At 48.9% G+C, this 22657-nt stretch overlaps 1 protein-coding gene across 1 annotated transcript; it reads left to right on the top strand.

Moving 5' to 3' along the window:
• Positions 1-645: 645 nt before the first annotated feature.
• LOC308677866 (arachidonate 12-lipoxygenase, 12R-type-like) lies at positions 646-22052 on the top strand (the record flags this gene model as incomplete). Its single annotated transcript, XM_081344566.1, has 14 exons — positions 646-822; positions 5072-5276; positions 6541-6622; positions 8008-8130; positions 9099-9202; positions 9923-10095; positions 12238-12381; positions 13211-13414; positions 13510-13596; positions 13877-14046; positions 15534-15655; positions 16177-16277; positions 19532-19702; positions 21873-22052. 14 exons carry the CDS (start codon positions 646-648, stop codon positions 22050-22052), a joined length of 2043 nt encoding a protein of 680 aa, XP_081200692.1.
• Positions 22053-22657: the final 605 nt, after the last annotated feature.

The following is a 22657-nucleotide window of genomic DNA, read 5'->3' as shown; positions in this document are numbered from 1 at the left end:
TCCCCCCTCGTCCTTCTCTTCATTAAACTACACATACCCAATTCCAGCAACCGTTCCCTATATGTTTTAGCCTCCAGTCCCCCTAATCATCTTTGTTGCTCTTCTCTGTACCCTCTGACCCCCCCTCTTCTTTGTGGCAGCCCCTCCAATACTGGAACGCTGCTATCGTGTCTCCCCTATTTCTTCTTTTCTTTAGACTAGCCAGACCCACGTCCCGCAGCCGTTCTTCGTACGTTTTAGCCTCCAGGCCTTGGATCCTCTGAGTTGCTCTTCTCTGATTTATTTTTCCCCCAAACTCTCAACATCTTTTATGTGATATGGTGACCAAAACTGGCTGCAATATTCCAGGTGTGGCCTCACTAGGGCTTTATAAAGCGGTACTAGTACCAGGCTACTGGGCCAAGGTTTGTGGAAGACGAAGAAGAGGGGAGGAGGAGAAACTGCAGAGGAGGAGGAGCAGGAGGAGGAGGAGGAGGAGGAGGAGGAGGATGGCACTTCTTCTGAGTTGGCTTGGAGGCATCTGGGTGTAACTCAAAAGGAGAGAAGAGCCGGTTCCGAAGGAGTTCTCTTCTCCTCCTCAATCCCTCCTGAAGCTTGAGAGAACGTGCTTCTTTCCTCCTTCTCCTCCATCCCACCAGCAGCAGGATGGAGCAGGACGGATCTTCTCAGAACCAGGCGCTGATCTACAAGGCTCAAGTGACTACGGGCCAAGGTCTTTTAACTGGGACTTTAGATCTGATCTCCATCACCTTGGTGGGCGCCAACGGACAAAGCCCCAAGAGGTTTCTGGACAAGATTGGGATGACCTGCTCCGAAGGATCGGTAAGATTTGGGTTCGAGTCCCAAGAGAAGGAAGTTGGGAGATGGTACCTTAGCTCCTGGAGTGCATTTTGGTCCAGAGAGAGACAGAATAACAAAATAACAGAATTGGAAGGGACCTTGGAGGTTGTTTATTCCCTAGACAACCCCCTATACCATTTCAGACAAATGGTTTTCCAATCTTTTCTCAAAAACCTCCAGTGTTGGAGCACCTACAACTTCTGGTGGCAGGTTGTTCCACTGGTTAATTGTTCTCCCTGTCAGGAAGTTTCTCCTTAGTTCCAGGTTGCTTCTCTCCTTGATTCGTTTCCACCCGTTCCTTCTTGTCCTGACTTTGGGTGCTTTGGAGAATAAGTTGAACCCCCCCCCCTCTTCTTTGTAGGAGCCCCTCAAAAGATGTTGAGACTCTGGAAAGTGTGCAGAGAAGAGCAACAAAGATGATCAGGGGACTGGAGGCTAAAACATATAAAGAACGGTTGCTGGAATTGGATATATCTAATTTAATGAAGAGAAGAACTAGGGGGTGACATTTTTTATTTATTTATTTTTATTTTAATTCCATTTATATCCCGCCCTTCTCCGAAGACTCAGGGCGGCTTACAAGCTTAGCAGTAGCCTTCATTCTATGTATATGCCTGCTTATTAGGGCTTTCACACACACCCCAAGCGGCATTATTACAAAGTCAGCTTAATTACCCCCAACAATCTGGGTCCTCATTTTACCTACCTCGGAAGGATGGAAGGATGGACAGGCACGCTGGCTGAGGAATTCTGGGAGTTGAAGTACACATGTCATCAAAGGGCCAGGTTTGAAGGCCCCTGCTTGTGGACTTCAACTCCCAGAATTCCTCAGTCAGGCATGCTGGCTGAGGAATTCTGGGAGTTGAAGTACACATGTCATCAAAGGGCCACGTTTGAAGAACCCTACCCTATACCATTCCAGATAAGTGGCTGTGCAGTTTCTTCTTTAAAAAGAGGAGGAGGGGGGGGGGAGGAGGAGGAGGAGGAGAGTTGGAAGGGACCTTGGAGGTCTTCTAGTCCAGCAGGAGACCCTAGCCTAGACCATTCCAGACAAATGGCTGCCCAGTCACTTCTGTGCCTGGCTGAGGAATTCTGGGACTTGAAGTCCACAAGTCACAAAAGGGCCAAGTTTGAAGACCCCTGAGCTAGAAGGTCTACATCTTCAAAGGCCCCTTGAGGAAGCAGAAGATGTACACTGGTGTTCCTCAGCCCTGACGACTTGAAGATGGGTGGACTTCAACTCCCAGAATTCCACAGTCGGCGCAAAACATCGCCTCCTTGCAACCAGGAAGTGTGCTTTCCCAAACTGGAGCACCAGTTTTATGGACCCGTCTTCGATCTGAGATCCGGGTGACCCCAACCTTATTAGCCTTCCATGAAACCCTGAAGACCTGGCTGTGCCAGTTAGGAGAATCCAACATGCCTGATTAAATTGGGTTAATAGTCTTAAACATCTCAGCCTCGCTGTGACAGGCTAGTAGTCATCCTGCTTTTATTCTTTGACTTGTGAACCACCCACGGCCGGGAGCTTCTGATGGGCAAACCCATCCATCCATCAATAAGCCAGAAAAACCTGAGTGTCCCAGCTTATGACTTGACGCTGATCTCCAGTTGAAGGGCAATCCGATTTTGGATCCCCAGCTCTGATCCTGAGGTTCCTCCCCCGATGGATCCACCCGAAGCCAACTGGGGACTCGTTGTCTTGAAGAACTTCCTGAGACCACATTGCCTGGCAGTTTGAGGGTGATCTGGCCCTCGTGTTAGGCCAGTTAGTTCTCCTAGTTGGAGGGTGACCAGGCCATGGTGTAAGGAAGGGGTCTCCAAACTTGGCCCTTTAATGACTTGTGGACTTCAACTCCCAGAATTCCTCAGCCAGCGTGCCTGGCTGAGGAATTCTGGGAGTTGAAGTCCACAAGTCATTAAAGGGCCAAGTTTGGAGACCCCTGATGTAAGGAGAATTATCAGAAGGAGGACATTCGTAGCTCAGGGTTGAAGGGAGGGGTCCTTGGCGCTCTCTGAGCTGGCTTGTTTTCTTGCATACGTTTCATGACCCAACTAGGGAACGTCATCAGTTCTAGAAGGGAAATGATGATGATAATGATGATGAGGAGGAGGAGGAGGAGGAGGAGGAAGAAGAGGAGTGTGGGGTCCTTGGTGCTCTCTAAGATTGGTTGTTTTCTTGCATACGTTTCATGACCCAACTAGGGAACATCATCAGTTCTAGAAGGGAGGAGGAGAGGGAAGGGGAGGGGGAAGGGGAGGAGGAGGAGGAGGAGGACGACGACGACGACTGTGGGGCCTTGGGGCTCTCTGAGGTTGGTAGGTTTTTTGCAGACGTTTCCTGACCCAACTAGGTAACATTATCAGTGCTAGAAAGGAATGGGATTTGTTTTCTGTTTGTATACAGGCGGCCTCTCTTCCAGTGTGGGTGGAAATGTTGTTTTCTTCTTGGTCACTTGACTGGGCTGTTGTTTCCTAAGAAAATGGTAGAAGACGGGGATGGTTTACTGTGAGACGGTGAGCCTCCTAGACCAAGCCAAGTCCCTAAAAGCTACAGAATTCCTGGCAGCTTGGCCTTGAGACAAATCAGCCATCACCTGGCACAGAGAGAGAAACAACATCTACATGCCATTGAAAAGAAAGAATCCAAAAGGTGAAAAGGAAGCAGACAGACCAAAACATCTCCTTGCCAGCAGTCAACACCCAGATGAGCCGAGATTGACACCAAGATTAATACTTGACCAACAAACAAGAAGTACAAAATGCACCAATTAAGGAACTGCCAACTCAGACAAACAACCAATCCATCAATAACAGCCTAGTCAAGAAACCCGCAAGAAAGCTCCCTCTGACAAACCCCTCTCCTTTTAGCAAGGATGGTGTTAGCTAGTTGGGTCAAGAAACATCTGCAAGAAAACAACCAAGCTCAGAGAGCACCAAGGACCCCACAGTCCTCCTCCTCCTCCTCCTCCTCCTCCTCCTCCTCCTCCTCCTCCTCCTCCCCCTCCTCTTCCCACATTCCCTTCTAGCACTGATGACGTTCCCTAGTTGGGTCACGAAACATCTGCAAGAAAACAACCAAGCTCAGAGAGCACCAAGGACCCCACAGTCGCCTCCTCCTCCTCCTCTTCTCCACAAACCCTCCTCCTTCTAGCACTGATGATGTTCCTCATTAGGTCATGAAACATCTGCAAGGAAACAACCAAGCTCAGAGAGCACCAAGGACCCCACAGTCGCCTCCTCCTCCTCCTCTTCTCCACAAACCCTCCTCCTTCTAGCACTGATGATGTTCCTCATTGGGTCATGAAACATCTGCAAGGAAACAACCAAGCTCAGAGAGCACCAAGGACCCCACAGTCCTCCTCCTCCTCCTCCTCCTCTTCCTCCTCCTCCTCCTCCTCTTCCTCCTCCTCCTCCTCCTCTTCCCACATTCCCTTCTAGCACTGATGACGTTCCCTAGTTGGGTCACGAAACATCTGCAAGAAAATCACCCAGCTCAGAGACCACCAAGGACCCCAGAGTCGTCATTGTCCTCTTCCTCTTCCTCTTCCTCCTCCTCTTCCTCCTCCTCCTCCTCCTCCTCCCACACCCCACTCCCCGCCAGCACTGATGTGACGTTCCCTAGTTGGGTCATGAAACGTCTGCAAGGAAACCACCCAGCTCAGAGAGCACCAAGGACCCCACAGTCCTCCTCCTCCTCCTCCTCCTCTTCCCACATTCCCTTCTAGCACTGATGATGTTCCTAGTTGGGTCATGAAACATCTGCAAGGCAACAACCAAGCACCAGAGACACACACACAGAGACACGCACACCAGTCCCGATTCCCGCTTAACTTTTCTTTATTGAACCTTCTCCTTTGCCTCAGCCTGCCCTCCTAAGCCAGGTCTACAAGTCCCCGGACCTGTCAATCTCGTCGGGTAAGGCGGTGTAGATATTGATCTGATGGGTGCAGCGGAAGATCAAAGCTGAAGCTGAGTCGGCATGAAAGAACGGGGTTGAGCGGGCATCCTTCGGCAAGGGAGCCCGTGCCAAGTTGAGAAGCAGGCCGCGAAGGGAACTGGGGAAAGGAGAAAGGGGAAAGGAGAAGGGAAGAGGCTGGCTGGGGAATTCTGGGAGTTGAAGTCCAGAAGGCGGACTGAACACCTGGCAGGGCACCATGGGCCACCCGCAACACCGCCCCATTTCTCCTCCTCTGGGGACCCCGACTCTTTGTCCTCGCTTCCCCGACAGGTGGCCGAGGTGGACATTCCGTGCGATCGGGACCTGGGACCCATCTTGCTGATCCGCCTGCAGAAGGAGCCCTATTCCTACTTCCCCCAGAGCAGCTGGTACTGCAGCTTCGTCCAGGTGACCAGTCCTCATGGAGAGCTCTTCCGCTTCCCCTGCTACCAGTGGATCGAGGGTTACTGCACCGTCTCCGTCAGCGAAGGAACGGGTGAGTAGCTACGCCAGGTTGGAGGAGGAGACCTGCAAGGCAAGATTACTGGGTCTTTGGCGCTCCAAAGGAAGGTAGCCCTGGATTTACGACCACCGTGTAGCCTGAGGTATCTGTTGCTAAGCGAGACAGTCCTTAAGTGAGTGTTGTCCCATTTTACGACCTTTCTTGCCACAGGTTGACTCAACTACGGAAGATCATCAGTGCTAGAAGCGACGGGGGCTGGCTCTCGGGTTATATACAGTATATGGGGATGATGATCATCAGCACAGATGACGTTCCCTAGTTGGGTCATGAAACGTCTTCAAGGAAAGCACCCAGCTCAGAGAACACCAAGGACCCCACAGTTCTTTCCTCCTCCTCCTCCACCTCCTCCTCCTCCTCCTCCTCCTCCTCGTCTCTACAAACCCTACTGCCTTTGTAGCACTGATGATGTTCCCTAGTTGGGTCATGAAACATCTGCCGGAAAACCACCCAGCTCAGAGAGCACCAAGGACCCAACAGTCCTCCTCCTCCTCCTCCTCCTCCTCCTCCTCCTCCTCCTCCTCCTCCTCCTCCTCCTTCTCCTCCTCCTCCTCCTCCTGCTGTCTCCACAATCTCCCTTCCCTTCTAGCACTGATGACGTTCCCCAGTTGGGTCATGAAACGTCTGCCAGAAAACCACCCAGCTCAGAGAGCACCAAGGGCCCCACAATTCAGCCCCGAGCTACGTCCTTCCGTCTCCAGCCTTCACACGCCCTTCCCTCATCAGGGAAAAGACCAACCTCTTTGTCGACTCCTCGGAAGATGGTTAGGAAGAAAACCAGCAACGCCTCCACCCTGGCACAGGTGCCGACGTACCGCTTCCCAAGGGGAAGCCATCCCGGTGCTGGAATTCCCCTCCACCCTTCCCTTTTCTTTTCGACAAATCCTGCTGAAGAAAACTCCGCAGGAATTTTTATTTTTATTTTATTTTACGTTACATTTATTCCATTGATATAATAAGAATTGTCTTAGTTTAAAGGCGAGGCAGTCAACACTAAGGGGAAAATAATGCGGTAGTTTGAGACTCGCACGAAAGACACTTGTACGTCGTTGAATTATCGGCTAACTCAGCCGCCACGTTGCTTTTGAGATACTTAAATGTAAAATTAGAAAATCAATAAAACATTTTTTAAAGAAAAAACTCCGCGGGAATTGCAGGAGCCGGGAGGGGTGGGCTGGCAAAGGAGGCCAGCCGAGGTGGGGTCTTTTTTCCTGATTCCCTTCCTTTTTTAATCCTACAGCTCACACACCTTCGGACGACACTCACACCATTCAGCAGAGGCATCGTCGGGAAGAGCTGCAGCTGCGACAGCGCAAATATGGGTGAGTCTGGAAGAAAACCGGTGGACTCTTTTTTAAAAATAATATTTTATTAATTTTCCAATTTTGCATTTGACTATTTGAAAAGCAACGCGGCGACTGGATTGAACAATAACTCAATAACAAAGTCAGGTTACGACGTCAAATATTTCTTCTCTTTTTCCCTTAATGTTTACTGTCTCGTGTTCAAGTTAGTACATTTCTAATTATATCAACAATAAAAACATCATTATTACATTTATCAATAAAAAATTTTCAGCTTGTACCTATCTTAACTGCATTCAATCTTCATAAACAATCCATATCCTGCTGTTAATTTTTCCTCGATTTTTAATTTCTCGTCAATATTCCAATTTAATCTTTGATATTTATAATCTTCAGACTTTGGGTAACCAAGATTCCCCTTATCCCACTTCATAACAAACTAGAATATCCAAAATACACATTTTATCTATTTGAATATAATCTTGTTCTATTTCCTAAAAGTTATCTATTTCCCACCATATTAAATCATCTACTTAATAATACAATATCCCCTTTAATAAATCAAAACCATTATGTATATTGCCTGGGTAAATCCATAAATCAAACACATTCATAATATTTAATATTTAATTTTCCTCTCCCTTTTAAGTCTAATTTTTAAGTCTAATTTTAAAACGGTGGACTCTTCAGAGTCGATGTTTTCAAACTCCAGCATCCCTGTTTGGTCCCACTGAGGCAAAGAGATTCTCGACTAGGGTCACTTATAAGCTGGGTGGACTTCAACTCCCAGAATGCCCCAGCCAGTATTGCTGGCTGGGGCATTCTGGGAGCTGAAGTCACTCAACCCCATCTGAAAGAGGCCCAGGTTGTGAAAACTTGACTAGATGATCTCCAAGGTCCCTTCCGATTCTTCCTCTCTATGATTCTAATGCCTACGACTCCCGGCTGCCATACAACTGCTGATTAGAGAGGATGCTGGGAGTTGTAGTTTAGAGGAAGATCTACGAAGATCTCGTTCCCGATCAAGAGGAATATATATAGTATTGCCTTTCTTAAATGATGATAATGGTGGTGGGAGGGACCTTGGAGGTCATCTAGTCCAACCCCCTGCTCAGGCAGGAAACAGTGCCTTCCCAAGTTCTGGGACTACAAGTCCCATCACACTAAGCCACTGGGTCAAGATGGTGTAGTAGTGGATCACTGTTTACTGCCCCAAAGAGTTGCTGGAGTAAGCGCAGAGCGCTTCATTCTTTCTCAATTGTTCTCGCAAACTTTATGTACCAAACTGTGCGTTATCAACTTTGCCAGCAATTTGAAGAGGTGGCGACTCTGGCAGTTTACAACTATAATGCAAAAATAAAAGCCAATATGTATAAAAACAGAGACAATTTCTCTGCACACAGGTGGAAGGAATACCTGCCCAATGTACCTTGGTGTGCCGACATCGACACAACGGCCACAATTGAATACAACATTAGGTACTCCTTCCCTAAGGCAACGGCCTTTTTCGGACGTGGGGCGACTGCGTAAGTGTTGGGGGCCGGGTTTTACTAGCAAGTCCCCCCTGGGCTGGGAAGCCACGCAGAGTCAGGCTTGCTGGAGAGCTGGAGGGGAGACCACTAAGAGATGCCAGGGGTGGTTGGAGAGAGGGGAACAGCCTCCTGGAGAAGGCAAAAGCCCAGCGCATCAGGGTTTCTTCTCCATGTGGTCCCCAGGAATTGAAGCCTCCTTGTGGCCCTTGAGAGATTAGAGAGATGGAAAGACAGACAGACAGACAGACAGACAGAGACAGAGGCAGAGAGAAAATTGATGGATAAATAGGATGGATGGATAGAGAGAAAGAGAGAGAGGTAGATTGATATAGATAGTTTCATAGATGATAGATGATAATCTATCATCTATTGATGGATGGATGGATGGATGGATGGATGGATGGATGGATAGAGAGAGAGATGGATGGATGGATGGATGGATAGAGAGAGAGAGATGGATGGATGGATGGATAGATAGATAGAGATAGATAGATAATATCAGATAGATAATATAAGATAATATAAGATAATGATAGATTGAGATGAATTGATAGATAGTTAGATGATAGATAGATAGATGATAGATAGATAGATAGATAGATAGATAGATAGATAGATAGATAGATAGATAGATAGATAGATAATGATAGAGGTGGATAGACAGACAGATATAGCTAGGTGGATGGATAAGATTATAGACAGACATGCAAAACCAAATGTTCCCTGAATATTTATCCATCCATTCATCCCTCCCTTCATCCCTCCATCCACCCATCCATCCACCCTCCTTCCCTCTCTCCATCCATCCATCCATGCATCCCCCCACCTACCCTTCATCCTCCATCCCTCCATCCCACCCGACACCGAACGTCTCCCGGGGGTCCTGTTCCTCCTTTCCCCCTGTCTGAGCTTCTTGCCCAGTCTGACGCTCCGTCTCTCCTCCTCCTCCTCCTCCTCGTCAGCCTCTTTGAGGCCAAAATGAAGGGCTTCCTCTACAAACCTTACTCCTGGGAGAGGCTGGAGGACATCCGCAAAATCTTCTGGTTCTACCACACGCCGGTCTCAGGTCAGTGGTGGGCCAAGGACTTCTCTTCATTTCACAACGACACACTCACACCTCCCACAACTCCATTCCCCAGAACCGGTAGCACAACTTTGCTCAAACCAGGCATAGCTTGTCTCTGGCAGAAGGCGTGAAGTCTGAAAATATGCTGGCTGGGGAATTCTGGGAGAGGAAGTCCACCCATCTTAAAGCATGCTGGCTGGGGAATTCTGGGAGTGGAAATCCACCATCTTAAAGCATGCTGGCTGGGGCATTCTGGGAGAAGAAATCCACCATCTTAAAGCATGCTGGCTGGGGCATTCTGGGAGTTGAAGGGCACCGATCTTAAAGCACGCTGGCCAGGGAATTCTGGGAGTGGAAGTCCACCATCTTAAAGCATACCTGGCTGGGGAATTCTGGGAGTTAGTCCACACCTTAAAGCATCACCCTGCCCCCCCCAAGCTTTGGGGCACCAGGGACCGGTTCCGGGGAGAAAGTGGTTTTGCATGCTGGTCCACAAACTGGGCATTGGGGGCCCCTGCCTTAAAGCATGGCTGGCTGGGGCATTCTGGGTGCTGAAGCCCACCCACCCCTTGCCCAGTTTGAGAATGGCCAGTTCCAATTAATTCTGTGGAAAGAGCTCCATTGGAGGAGACCCATCTGGTTGGGGATTTAGCCGTATTGTACTACACCCTTCATCATCCTGGGCTCCCTCCCTTGCGCCTTTTTCCCCCTTCCCCCCAGAGTTTGTCTTTAAGCACTGGAAGGACGATGCTTTCTTTGGGTACCAGTTTCTGAACGGGATCAACCCCATCAAAATCCGGAAGTGCACCGCTATCCCGGAAAACTTCCCCGTGACCCAGGAAATGGTGGCAGGGACTTTGGGAGAAACGACAACCCTGCAGGAAGAACTGAAGGTGATTGCTTTTTTAAAAACATATTTTATTGATTTTCTAGTTTTACAGTTAAGTATTTAAAAAAGCAACGTGGCGGCCGAGTTAAGCGATGCTACGATGACATACAAGTACCTCAGCAACTATATTAAATATTTCCTCTCTTTTGCCCTTAGCGTTTGCTGTCTCCTGTTTAAACTAATACCATTCTTATTATATCATGGAAATAAAAATGACATTCTTACATTTACCAATAATTTCCGGCTTATACATATCCTGGTTATTTAGGTCCTAATTAGTTTTCCCCAATTTTTAGTTTCCCATTAATATGTAACTTTAAGAATGAATATTTATAATCTCCAAGTTTTAAGTACGGTAAGCAAAGTTCCCTTTATCACAATTCATCACCGTCTAATATTCAGAACATACATCTTATCTAATTTGGATATATTCTATTTCTCACCATCTTACAGCAACTAATTGATAATACGGTATAACATTCTTATTTTCTATTAATTTCCAAGTGTCTTAAATTTAATAACCAAACTTTTCTCTTGTTTCAACATCAAGAACTGTAGGTGATTCCTTTCCCACCTTTGTGGTCTTCTAAGGCTCAGGGACACACACACACACACACACACGCAAAGAGAGAGAGGCTGTGCCTCTGTGTGTGTGTGTGTGTGTGTGTGTGTTGGCCCCTCATTGTCAACAAATCCATCTTTAAAATGCTGAGCAGCTCCTGAGCAAGCAGATCAACCAAGGCTGATGAAAATGGCTTATAAATACGACACGATACAGTTGGTCCTCAACTTATGACTGCAGTTGAGCCCAAACTTCTTGGCTGCAGGGAGACAAGGCAGAAAAACATCCTGCAGCCAAGAAGGCTCCACACCCATTTGCACCACTCAGGTGACCCTGAGGACACAGCCAAACCTCCAGGTGGCCTCAACGACTCGTTAAAAAAAGGCAAATGACCAGCTGTCTGCAAGGAGTATAAATCCTTCCATTTCCCCTACCATCCAGGCAGAACTGAAGAAGCTTCTAGGGTGAGAAGTGAAAGCTCTTCAAAGAAAAACAGGCAAATCCACTTGCCTCCTGAAAAAGCACTTTTGGGACAATCATGACATGGAGGACAGAGAATCTCCATGAATCCATTTGTTACCGTTCCAGCTGAGAGATTTCATGAACAGCCTGCTCCAATTGCGAATAGAATAGAATAGAACAAAATTAGAATAAAACAAAATTAGAATAGAACAAAATTAGAATAGAACAAAATTAGAATAGAATAGAATAGAATAGAATAGAATAGAATAGAATAGAATAGAATAGAATAGAATAGAATAGAATAGAATAGAATAGAATAGAATAGAATAGAATAGAATAGAACAGAATTATAAATAAGGAATAGAATAGAATAGAATAGAATAGAATAGAATAGAATAGAATAGAATAGAATAGAATAGAATAGAATAGAATAGAATTATAAATAAGGAATAGAATAGAATAGAATAGAATAGAATAGAATAGAATAGAATAGAATAGAATAGAATAGAACAGAATTATAAATAAGGAATAGAATAGAATAGAATAGAATAGAATAGAATAGAATAGAATAGAATAGAATAGAATAGAATAGAATAGAATAGAATAGAATAGAACAGAATTATAAATAAGGAATAGAATAGAATAGAATAGAATAGAATAGAATAGAATAGAATAGAATAGAATAGAATAGAATAGAATAGAATAGAATAGAATAGAATAGAATAGAAAATATGGAATAGAATAGAATAGAATGGAATGAAATGGAAGAGAACGGAACAGAATGGAACAGAACAGAACAGAACAGAACAGAATAGAACAGAATAGATTATAGAAGCTGGAAGGGACTCTATACCGTCTCAGACAAGTGGCTGTCCAGTCTCTTCTTAAAAACCTCCAGTGATGGAGCGCCCACAACATCTGGTGGCCAGCTGTTCCACTGGTTAATTGTCCTCACTGTCAGGAAGTTTCTCCTTAATTCCAGGTTGCTTCTCTCCTTGATCAGTTTCCATCCGTTGTTTCTCGTCCTTCCCTCTGGTGCTCTGGAGAATAAGCTGACCCCCTCCTCTTTGGGGAAGCCCCTCAAAACACTGGAATACTGCTAATTTTTTTTTTTTTTTATAGAAAGGAACCATCTACTTGGTGGACTACAAGGTCCTGGAGAACATCCCCACTACTTTATTAAACAACCGGCGGCAATATATCGCTGCTCCTATCTGTTTGCTCCACCAAAAGCCCAGCGGAGAAATTCTCCCTCTGGCTATCCAGGTAAGTCCATCATTTGTGAAGAACCCACCAGGTAAAGGCCGGCCTCTTCCAACGTGGCCCTTTGATGACCCCTGGACTTCAACTCCCAGAATTCCTCAGCCCACCATTCCCCCCCCCCCGTTGATTTTGCTTGTCAGATGGATGCAGAAGAGGATCATGTGAACCTGGGATGCTGCAACCATCATAAATTCAAGTAACCGGATTTTGATCACATAACTGTAGCGAAGCTTTGATGGTCGTAAGTGCGAGGACCGGTTGTAAGTGTGTGTGTGCGAGGACTGATTGTAAGTGCGTGGACTGGTTGTAAGTGTGAGGACGGGTCATAAGTGTGAGGACCGGTTGTAAGTGTGTGTGTGAGGACCAGTCGTAAGTACGTGCACTGGTCATAAGTGTGTGGACCGGTCATAAGTGCGAGGACTGGTCATAAGTGAGATGGCTGGCCATAAGTGCGAGGACCTCTCATAAGTGCGAGGACTGGTTGTAAGTGCGTGGACCGCTCGTGTGAGGACCGCTCATATGTTCGAGGACCGATTGTAAGTGCGAGGACTGATTATAAGTGTGTGGACCAGTCATAAGTACGAGAACCAGTCGTGAGTTGACTGGTCGTAAGTGCGAGGATCGGCGATAAGTGCGAGGACCGGTCATAAGTGCGAGGACTGGCCGTAAGTGCGAGGACCAGTCATAAGTCACTTTCTTCCCAGTGCCGTGGCCACTTGGAACAGTCGCTAAGCGAAACGGACTCCCTCCAAGTCAGATCGGCTCTCCAAGGTGGATGTCCAACTTTGTCCCTCAGGGGTTCCCAACCTCTCCCCCCATGTCTCCCCCTTAGCTCAGCCAGCATCCTGGTCCTCAAAGTCCCATCTTCCTGCCCACCGACGAGGAGTGGCTGTGGACCTTAGCCAAGACCTGGGTGCGAAACGCCGAGTTCCACACCCACGAGGTCATCGCCCACCTGCTCCGCGGGCACCTGATGTCCGAGGTCTTCTCGGTGGCCACCCTGAGGACCCTCCCCATGTGTCACCCCTTGTACAAGGTGGGCTGGGGGGGCATTCAAAGGGCGGGAGGGCAGGGCCCCCCGATGGTGGTTAGCTCGAGTAACCATGGTTTCCTCCTCGTTCCCTGCTCCAGCTCCTGATCCCCCACTTGCGTTATTCCATCCACATCAACGTGTTGGCGAGGACCTATCTCATCAGCCAAGGAGGCACCTTTGATAAGGTAAAAGTGGGCATCCAGGGGGGCATCTGGGCTCAGCATGATGGGCTTGATGGAAAAAAGGGCCTGATTTAATCCTGGATAACCCAACATCGGCAAGTCCTCGACTTACAAGCCAGGATTTCCCTTGATAAGCGAGCCAGTTGTTTGGTGAGTTGCACTCAATTGGACACCCCTTTCTTGTGCCGTGGCTGTTAAACAAATTTTTGCCGTTGTTAAGGGGGTTGGACTAGAGGACCTCCAGGGTCCCTCCCAACTCTGTTACTCTGCCTTCTTCTCACAGGCCATCGCCACCGGGCGCCAGGGATTAGCGGTGCTTCTCCAAAGAGCCCTGGATGAACTGACCTACACCCAGCTTTGCCTTCCGGATGACATTGAAGCCCGGGGGGTGGGCGGCCTCCTCCAGTACTACTACAGGGACGATGGCCTGAAGATCTGGGACGCCATCAAGAGGTGAAGGAGCTTGGCCAGAGGGTTGAGTAGGGCCCTCCAACCTTCTCCACCTCCACCTTACCAAACTGGGGAACAGCTGCTGGGAAGGGGTTACAAACCAGCCGGGATCCTCCACCATCGCAATTTAGCCTGGTTAATGGGGGTTGCAAGGGTGGTGGATTCGAGTCTCGCTCAAGAGGTTTGGAGCCAGGGATTTCAGCCCCATACAGTAGCTGCGTCTGGAGGCTCGGCTCTGTTTAATTCAGGGGCGTCTTCAAACTTGGCCCTTTGATGGCTTGTGGACTTCAACTTCACGCTGGCTGAGGAATTCTGGGAGTTGAAGTCCACCAGTCCTAAAGGGGTCATAGTTCCCTCAGGCTGGCTGAGGAATTCTGGGAGTTGAAGTCCACCAGCCATCAAAGGGCCAAGTTTGAAGACCCCCTGGTCTAATTCATGGGGTCATAATAAACTTGGATAGAAGGGAATATATCGTAGCTGAAGGTTGAAATGCGGGGCCCTTGGCGGTCTCTGAGCTGGGTGGTTTCCTTGCAGACGTTTCACTGCCCAACTAGGGGACGTCATCAGTGCTAGAAGAAAGGGTGATTTGTGGAGAGGAGGAGGAGGAAGAGGAGGAGGAGGAAGAGGAAGAAGACTTGTAGGGTCCTTGGTGGTTTTCTTGCAGATATTTCATGACCCAACTAGGGAACGTCATCAGTAGAGAGTGTGTTTGCTCTCTTTTGACATATGAAACTGAGCTCAGAGAGCACAATAGACACCCTACAGTCCTCCTCCTCCTCCTCCTCCTCCTCCTCCCCCCCACCCTCTTCTTCTGCTCTACTCCACAACTCCCCCCCCATTCCCTTCTAGCACTGATAATGTTAGTTAGTTTTTTTTGTTTGTTTAATCCCACTTATATCCCGCCCTTCTCCGAAGACTCAGGGCGGCTTACAATTTAAAGCACAAATCAATGTGCTTAGCAGTAGCCTTCATTCTATGTATATGCCTGCTTAGTAGGGCTTTCAGGGCCCCCCTCCAAGCGGCATTATTACAAAGTCAGCTTAATTGCCCCCAACAATCTGGGTCCTCCTTTTACCTACCTGGGAAGGATGGAAGGCTGAGTCAACCTTGAGCCTGGTGGGACTCGAACCTGCACTAATGGCAGGCAGCTGGTGTTACTTAAGGAGGCATTAGCCCACTGCTCCACCAAGGCTCTAGTTGGGTCATAAAACAACTGCAAGGAAACCACCCAGCTCAGAGAGCACCAAGGACCCCTCAATTCTCCTCCTCCTCCTCCTCCTCCTCCTCCTCCTCCTCTTCCCACACTCCCTTCTAGCACTGATGATGTTCCCTAGTTGGGTCATGCAATGTTTGCAAGGAAACCACCCAGCTCAGAGAGCCCCCAGGGAGCCCCCCACCCTAACCTTTCCTCCTGCTTGGGTGTGGGAAAGGAGCCGGGGCTAAGCCCCCTTTGCCGGGACAGACCCCTTTTCCCTCCTCCCTCCCCGCAGCTTTGTCTCGGGCATCGTCGGACTCTACTACGAGAGCGATTCAGCCGTGCAGGGAGACGGCGAGCTGCAGGCCTGGGTGGCCGAGATCTTCGCCAAAGGCTTCCTGAGCAAAGAGGCCTCAGGTATATCCCGCTCGTGGGTGCTTGGTTTGGTTTCCCCCTTTCCTGGTGGTGCCCTTTCCGCTCTGTAGAAGGCAGGCAGTCCTCGACTTACGTCCGTCCCCTTTAGTTGACCGTTTGAAGTTGCAGCAGCACCATAAGTACGAGCCAGTTGCCAAACTGGTCGTCAGTCACGTTTCTTTTTTTAGTGCTGTTGAATTTGAACGGTCACTAAACGAATGGTCGTTAAGTCGAGGACTCCCGGTGCGGTGTTTCCTGTCTTTCTCGTCATCCTTCTCCAACACGTCATCAGACGTACGACGGTGTGATTTATCGACCGCCGTAAAATAGTTTCAAAATGGGAGGAAATCACGCAGGGCCTCGAGTGAGGAGCGGAACAGTTCCTGAGATGTGCTGAGCAGTCAATGCACAGGGAACACGCGGGGTCTGTCCCTCCTTCCCTCCCTCTGAATCGCCGCTTGGTCTCCCTTCCCTTTGGCCCGTGGGGAATTTCAGGTGGGCCAAACTTTCCCCTTTCTTTCCAGGCATCCCTTCCGCCCTCCACTCCGTCCCGGAACTCATCAAGTACCTGACCATGACGATCTTCACCTGCTCGGCTCACCATGCGGCGGTCAATGGCGGGCAGGTGGGTGAGGCTACTCGGGGTCTCCCCGAGGAGGGGAGGAACGTGGTTGGCTGCCAGCAGGACCATTTTATCCTGGTTTTTGCCATCAATCAATTCTTCCTTCCTTCCTTCCTTCCTTCCTTCCTTCCTTCCTTCCTTCCTTCCTTCCTCCCCTTTCTCCCTCCCTTCTTATTCCAATCTACTTCCTTCCTTCTTTCCTCCCTCCCTCCCATTTCCTTCCTTCCTCCGTCCCTCCCTCCTTTCTTATTCCCATTTCCTTTCTTCCTTCCTTCCTTCCTTCCTTCCTTCCTCCTCCCCTTCCATGGCCCTCTGATGGCTGCCATCTTGACTTTTTTGACCCAACCCTGTGGAAACACCCCCACCCCCTTCCCCCCCCGCTTCCGTATAACCCAGCAGGCGGAAACGTCCGCTTCTCCGCAGCTATTTTGGGCCCTTGGAAGAAATGTTCCCTTGTTTTGCTTCCTCTTCCTGCCTTTCTTCTCCTTTCTCTCCGTCCCTTCCTCTTCCTCATTTGAATTCGCGCATTAACGCTTTTGAGCTTTTGGACTCATTCCGAGGATGGCCTGGTACAAAGCTGGCTTTCGTCCCCGTTCAGCTCGTTCCCCCAACTCACAACCGCAGCTGAGCCCAGAACCTTTAGTTAAAGTCATAATTTGAGTTTGCATATCCCAGGGTGCTTTCTTGTTTTTTCCTGCTGCTTCTTCTTTCACCACCAGTTGTAAGGAGAGTTTGAACAATCGCTTTTAACATACCAAGAGTTTGTTCCTGTTCTTTATTTATTTATTATGGGACTTATATACCGCCCTATCTCCCAGAGGACTCAGGGCGGCTAACAACAATAAAAAACCAACAGTACAAAAGTTAAGAAAAAAATTAAATAACAGCCCCAAATATTAATTACACAGTTAAAAATTAAAACTTTTAAAAACCCATCATCAATCCAGGTCAGCCTGATGGAAAAGGAACGTCTTGAGGTCACGGCGGAAGGACCGGAGGTCCGGGGCCATCTGAAGCTCAAGGGGGAGTTGATTTCAAAGGGCTGGCGCTCCCACAGAGAAGGCCCTCCCCCCGGGGGTCGCCAGCCGACATTGTCTGGCCGACGGCACCCTGAGGAGACCCTCTCTGTGTGAGCGCACTGGGCGATGGGAAGTCGTCCCCGGCAGCAGACGGTCCTGCAGACGGTCCTTCCTCTGCAGGAAAAATCCACTCCTGTTCTTCTTCCATTATAATGATAATGATAACTTTATTGTCACTTTGAATGTACACCAATCGGCATACATCAAAATGAAATTTCGTTGCATACAGCTCTCCAAGGGTCACCACCTCCGATATATACTCCTTGTTCGTGGCCCGCTCAAATTTCACATTGTCCATTTTAGTCTCTAGGGAGTGAACGATGGCACACAGGACAGATGGAAATGGGGCTCCATGTGGATTAGCCCTCAAATTCGCTTGTATTCTGACAACCTCGCCTTCTTTCCTTTTTCTGATCCTGACTCTTCCACCTTTTCCTTAAAGAGGCCTTGCTTCTTTTCGCCCCTGGAGCACACTGCTGCCGCCGCCACCAACTCCTCCAAAAGTCTCTCTCTCTTCCTCTGGGCCTGCCGACAGCTTCATCCAGTTCCTTTGCTCCATAAGCTCCAGGTCCTCTCCTCCTCTGCCTCCTCTGGAAACAGCCCATGCCAGCAAAGATTGTCGGTCGTATGTCGTATGTTACCTTAGTTCCACCATGTTGCTCAAACACATTAAAATCTTCCTGATCATGTGGCCTATAGCCCTTACTATCCCTCCCAAAACCATTTGCCTTCAAGAGCCAATGCAGCCGCAGCCATTCTAGGCGCCGCCATCTTAGATCTTATAGTATATTAAACTAAACTATAGTATATTAAACTAAAATCTTACAGTCAGGGAGCATTTATTTAATCTTGTTTTAACTTTTGTAATTTGTATTTTTATTCTTGCCCTGTTCACCGCCCTGAGTCCTTCGGGAGAAGGGCGGTATAGAAATAGTATTAAATAAATAAATAAATAAATAAATAAATAAATAAATAAATAAATAAATAAGTGAGGAGCTGAGCTGAGTTCCTTGCAGCTGGTGTTTCAAAGTTGCTTATATCTTCTCTATTTTCAAAGCTGTCAACAAGTCTCTCTTAAAGAATAACAGGTTACAATCTCACGTTTAGCCACCAGAGGTCACCCCAGAGTTATTTGGATCATTTCAGGCGTTTTTGTTCTTCTATTTCAAGAGGGGGAAAAACCCCAGCTCTTCAATAAAAATAGACAGTAAAAATCAGAGAAAAATAAGGAGCAGAAAATTAGGTGAAGGTAAAGGTTCCCCCGCACATGCGTGCTAGTCGTTTCCGACTCTAGGGGCCAGTGCTCATCTCCGTTTCAAAGCCAAAGAGCCAGAGTTTGTCCGAGGACGTCTCCGTGGTCATGTGGCCGGCATGACTAGACGCCAAAGGCGCACGGAACGCTGTTACCTTCCCACCGTAATGGTCCCTATTTTTCTACTTGCCTTTTTACGTGCTTTCGAACTGCTAGGTTGGCAGAAGCTGGGACGAGTAACAGGCGCTCACTCTGTTACGCGGCACTCGGGATTCGACCCGCCAAACTGCCGACCATCTGATCGACAAGCTCAGCGTCCTAACCCACTGAGCCACCACGTAGAAAATTACAAATCTTATAATCCACCAATTTTAGGAAGTAGAGTTCCAATTAGGATCCCAGTATTTTTTCCAACGTTTTAAACTCCCCTGGGTAGTCAGTCGCCGCTGTTTCGGGTGGGAGGGATAAAATCACCTTTCCCTCGCCACAGGGGGGAAAGTACTTTAGCAGCTTATGCAGGTAAATAAGTAATTAGGATGTAAGAGAGGTAGGTCTCACCCAGTCTCTTCGACGCTGCTTCAGAGTTACTAGATGGTAGATGCGACTTCGGCTGTTAGCAGCCTCAGGACAAGCCATATTTCTTTGGCCGATCCTTTCATCCGCGGGATTGGAGGGATTCGCCAGATCTAACGGGAGAGTTGCCGCTCTCCCACGATCCAGCGAGGGTCCCTCCTTGCTGGTCGCCTCGAGGGGGCGACTTTTGACCCTTTTCAGGGTCCCCCAGCGATGCAAAATTGGACGGGGAAGATGAGAGTCGTCTTCCGCACACCCGTGGCGGCCATGCGACAAACCAGAAGTCTCTTCCTTCTGGGTGGAGATGCCCCTTGTCTGATGCTTTTTTCCTCCTCCTTCTCTCTGGGCGGAAGTTTGAGATGGGGGCCTTCATGCCCAACCTGCCTTCGTCCATGAGGAAGCCCCCTCCCAAGGCGAAGGCCCCCGTCACCCTGCAGGAGTTCCTGGACACCATCCCGGAAATGAACGTGACCAGCCAGGTGCTCTCCGTCCTCTGGGTGCTGCGGAACGAGACCTTCGACATGGTGAGCCTCCCCCACCCCCCCCACCTCCTTCCCCTTCCCTCCCTCCCATTTCTCTCGCCCTTTGGTCTCGCAATGCGCCAGGCCAGGGGGAGGAAGCAGAATTAGGGCTGAGGGGCAGGAGCCAGGGCCCCGGATGGGGGTGGCTCCGAGGCAGGCAGGGATCCCGTCCCCCTGCTTTTCCTGGAAGGTTAATTGTAGACCCACTTTGTGCACTGGGAGTTGAAGTCCACAAGTCATGAAAGAGTCATAGTTCCCTCACGCTGGCTGAGGAATTCTGGCAGTTGAAGTCCCCAAGTCATAAAAAGGTCATAGTTCCCTCACGCTGGCTGAGGAATTCTGGGAGTTGAAGTCCACAAGCCATCAAAGGGTCATAGTTCCCTCATGCTGGCTGAGGAATTCTGAGAGTTGAAGTCCGCAAGTCATGAAAGGGTCATAATTCCCTCACGCTAGCTGAGGAATTCTGGCAGTTGAAGTCCGCAAGTCATGAAAGGGTCATAGTTCCCTCATGCTGGCTGAGGAATTCTGGGAGTTGAAGTCCGCAAGTCATGAAAGGGTCATAGTTCCCTCATGCTGGCTGAGGAATTCTGGGAGTTGAAGTCCACAAGTCATAAAAGGGTCATAGTTCCCTCACGCTGGCTGAGGAATTCTGGGAGTTGAAGTCCCCAAGCCATAAAAGGGTTATAATTCCCTCACGCTAGCTGAGGAATTGTGGGAGTTGAAGTCCGCAAGTCATCAAAGGGCCATAGTTCCCTCACGCTGGCTGAGGAATTCTGGGAGTTGAAGTCCACAAGTCATGAAAGAGTCATAGTTCCCTCAGACCAGTTGAGGAATTCTGGGAGTTGAAGTCCACAAGCCATCAAAGGGTCATAGTTCCCTCATGCTGGCTGAGGAATTCTGAGAGTTGAAGTCCGCAAGTCATGAAAGAGTCATAGTTCCCTCACGCTGGCTGAGGAATTCTGGCAGTTGAAGTCCCCAAGTCATAAAAAGGTCATAGTTCCCTCACGCTGGCTGAGGAATTCTGGGAGTTGAAGTCCACAAGCCATCAAAGGGTCATAGTTCCCTCATGCTGGCTGAGGAATTCTGAGAGTTGAAGTCCGCAAGTCATGAAAGGGTCATAATTCCCTCACGCTAGCTGAGGAATTCTGGCAGTTGAAGTCCGCAAGTCATGAAAGGGTCATAGTTCCCTCATGCTGGCTGAGGAATTCTGGGAGTTGAAGTCCGCAAGTCATGAAAGGGTCATAGTTCCCTCATGCTGGCTGAGGAATTCTGGGAGTTGAAGTCCACAAGTCATAAAAGGGTCATAGTTCCCTCACGCTGGCTGAGGAATTCTGGGAGTTGAAGTCCCCAAGCCATAAAAGGGTTATAATTCCCTCACGCTAGCTGAGGAATTGTGGGAGTTGAAGTCCGCAAGTCATCAAAGGGCCATAGTTCCCTCACGCTGGCTGAGGAATTCTGGGAGTTGAAGTCCACAAGTCATGAAAGAGTCATAGTTCCCTCAGACCAGTTGAGGAATTCTGGGAGTTGAAGTCCCCAAGTCATGAAAGGGTCATAGTTCCCTCATGCTGGCTGAGGAATTCTGGCAGTTGAAGTCCCCAAGTCATCAAAGGGTCATAGTTCCCTCATGCTGGCTGAGGAATTCTGGGAGTTGAAGTCCGCAAGCCATCAAAGGGCCATAGTTCCCCCACGCTGGCTGAGGAATTCTGGGAGTTGAAGTCCCCAAGCCATAAAAGGGTCATAATTCCCTCACGCTGGCTGAGGAATTCTGGGAATTGAAGTCCATACGTCATAAAAGGGTCATAGTTCCCTCAGACCGGTTGAGGAATTCTGGGAGTTGAAGTCCACAAGTCATGAAAGAGTCATAGTTCCCTCACGCTGGCTGAGGAATTCTGGGAGTTGAAGTCCCCAAGCCATCAAAGAGTCATAGTTCCCTTACGCTGGCTGAGGAATTCTGGGAGTTGAAATCCACAAGCCATGAAAGGGCCAAGTTTGAAGACCCATTGAAGATATGGACACACAGACAGACAGCCTTCCTTTATTGTCATTTTTTACCGAGGGCACAATGGCATACATTAAAAACCAAACCAAGTTCCTTCCCCTCAGATTTGACCCCCAGGGCTGCCCCTTCCAGCTGGGTTATTTGTGGTTCTGTGACCCTCTTCCGCTTCTGCAGAAACCGCTGGGCTACTACGACGAGGAACACTTTGTGGAATCGGCCCCCAAGCAGCTCATCGGCGCTTTCCAGGAGCACCTCAAGCACATCACCTTGGCCATCGAGAGCCGGAACAAGACCCTCACGCTGCCTTACACCTACCTCTACCCCCCCAGCATAGAAAACAGCACCACAATCTAGGAGCCTGGGGCGCTCAGCCTGAGCAGGTTGCTGGTCCTCAACGAGGGGAGCCCGCCCCTTTTCCTTGAGAGCAGGGTGGGCTGGGCAGATATGAAGAGCACCAAAGATCCAGAGAGGTACGAATTCCGCCTCCGGGAATCCTCCAAGCAACAGAAGAGGCAAACTATTTTATCGTTGTGTAGGCAGTCCTCAACGTACGACCGCAGTGGAGGCCCCAAAACCTCTGTTGTTAAGCAAGACGTTTGCTAAGCGAGCTTTGCCCCCTGTTCACGACCTTCCTTGCCTCGGCTGTTAAACGAATCACTGCAGTTGATTCGTTAGCAACCCGGTCCTTAAGTGAAACTGGCTTCCCCGTTGCCTGTGCTTCTCAGAAGGCCGCAAAAGGGGATCACGGCAACCGTCGTAAGTATGAGCCAGCGGCCAAGCGTCCGAATTTTGATCATGTGACCACGGGGGAGGCTGCAAAGTCTCGCAATTCTGACCAACGATCATAAGTCGCTTTTTCCCAGCTGTGTCGTAACTTCGAACGGTCGCTAAATGAACAGTCGTAAGTCGAGGACTACCTGGAGATCCCTTCTCCTGTGAACGCGGAGGAAGCTGATTGA

This window comes from Vipera berus (genome assembly GCF_964194415.1).
Source record: "Vipera berus genome assembly, chromosome: Z".
NCBI classification, from domain to species: domain Eukaryota; kingdom Metazoa; phylum Chordata; class Lepidosauria; order Squamata; family Viperidae; genus Vipera; species Vipera berus.
This window is presented reverse-complemented; position numbering and strand designations above follow the sequence as displayed.